General features: G+C 38.9%; 1 protein-coding gene across 1 annotated transcript; it reads left to right on the top strand.

Moving 5' to 3' along the window:
- Positions 1-681: 681 nt before the first annotated feature.
- EV420DRAFT_1277315 (uncharacterized protein) lies at positions 682-936 on the top strand (the record flags this gene model as incomplete). The annotated part of the gene is made up of 1 exon (XM_060468024.1): positions 682-936. The coding sequence occupies one exon, from the start codon at positions 682-684 to the stop codon at positions 934-936; it is 255 nt and encodes an 84-aa protein (XP_060325277.1).
- Between the last annotated feature and the right edge of the window lie 1,141 nt (positions 937-2,077).

Below are 2,077 nucleotides of genomic sequence, written 5' to 3'. Positions count from 1 at the left end.
CACTATAGTTTGTCTGACTGACAATATAGGTATAAAGCAGCCTCCCAATTGATTCCAGGCTTTTATGTGGATGATCAGAGAATGGTGCCACCTGAAGCTACTTAAATGCAAACTCAACAAATTGCCTTAATATTTTCAAGAAACTCCACTGGAAGACCTACCTATTCCCTCCAGATCTCTAGCTATGAAATGTACAGCCTGCCCATAGCCTGGCATCAATCTGGATCCCAGTTGGGAGTTGGAAAGTGAGAATGTGTAAAAGTTTTATTTTGTTGTCATGATTCAAGAACTCAAGGTCATGGTTAGATGGAAATATACCTTATACATTGCTATAGATGCCAATTTTTGGCTAGTCTGGTTTGTGGTGTCAAATTCCAGATAAGATCAGAGTTTGCTGAATGGTGTAGGGTTTATGATCACTCAGGAGAAGTTCAGGAAGCATGTAGCAGAGTACGGCAAACATATACTGTATAACCCAAGTGATTGCTGAGATCACCAAGCTGCCAAGCTCATTACTTTCAAGTGCAGGGTAGAATTGGCCACAAGTGGTGTCACAACCATTGACTGTGCATGTTATGACTTGAGAGGTTTTGGAGAAGTGACAATCCTGGATCATGATGAGAAGTGAATGACACTTCCTTTAAGTTGATTAAACTTATATTCTCTACTAGATAAGTTTGCATGAATTATATTTTCTGCTCGCAAATGCAACAGGGAACACCACAGCATATGGTAGTCTTATATGATATCAACTGCCAATGGTTGAAGAAACTGTGGGAAAGGATAGCCACATATCCTTCTTCAATGACACCATCTCAGGATCCCAGCAACCTCATTTATTTGATACTGAAGTTTCATCTGCCAGCACACATCCCAAGCTGTTATATGAAGTATTCATTCTACAAGATGCCACATGATGGAGAGACAGATGGATGAGGAGACTCCAGAGTGTGGATGGTGTCATCTGAATCAACTTGTCTCTAGTTTGAAGATAATAAGGCCCAGCGGTTATCTGGATATATTGATGATCACATCAGTGACTACAACTGCCATAAATCAGTGCTAATGTATAAGTGGATCTGATTGGCCAAAGCCGCTCAGCCATAACAAGTAGTTCTGATGTGTTTAGAACTGAAATAGACTTTGTCACTTACTTTGAAGTCAAAAGCTGGTGTTTCATTACTTTGATTTAAATTGCATTGTGATGCTCTCTGGAACTGAAGGCTTTAAGTACATTGTTCAGGCCATTGAGAGAACTATCCTGTGGGTGGAAGCTTGTGTGCTCAAGAGCCAGACATTCTGACTTATTACAAAGTTCATTTATAAAGAGATTACTTGCCAATTTAGCTGTATTCTGTTTTTCTCTTTTGATGAAGGTTCTGAGTTTAAAGGTGAAGTTATGGCTCTCTTACATGACCTGTATAACTGTATTGTTGTTTTTTCTACAGCATATCATCCTGAAGGAATAGCTCCAGTTGAGCATCATTATCAGATGATTGTTGATCCATTGTTCAAGTGCACAGGAGATGCTAGGCCTCATTTCCTATTTGCTGTGCTCATTATCCTGCAAGTAACAGTCAGTCATGTAACTAGATTTTCTCCATTCTATTTGCTTTATAGTGCACAACCCATTTTTTTCCTTTGACATGACTGAGATTATATAGCAGACACTTGACTGGGACAAGGTACATACTCATGAAGAGCTGATTGCTATTAGAGCCTTGCAGATTACCTGATGAGATGAGAAGTTAAGAGAAGCAAATGCCAAATTACATGAAACTCAAAAATAAGTGATTGAAGATCTCACAAAATACACTTATTTCAAGTTCAGGTTCATGGATTATAAGGTAGAAATGCATGTCTGGCTTTGGGAATCACAACTGGATGAGATCAAGGAAGAAAAAGATGTATGGATATATTCTAAATTGTATATCATTCATGAAAAGTGGAATCACAACTTTTCCATCTTGCAAGAGCTCAGCAGAGCAATTATCAAAGGTCACATCAATATACATCACTTGAGACTTTTCTACTTTTGTTCTGACAATCAGACCTTGCAGACAAGCCTCCAGCCTCC

The sequence above is a fragment of the Desarmillaria tabescens genome (genome assembly GCF_030435595.1).
Source record: "Desarmillaria tabescens strain CCBAS 213 chromosome Unknown EV420scaffold_52, whole genome shotgun sequence".
Classification (NCBI taxonomy): domain Eukaryota; kingdom Fungi; phylum Basidiomycota; class Agaricomycetes; order Agaricales; family Physalacriaceae; genus Desarmillaria; species Desarmillaria tabescens.
Note: the sequence above shows the minus strand (reverse complement) of the source record. Positions and strands in the feature narration are given on the sequence as shown.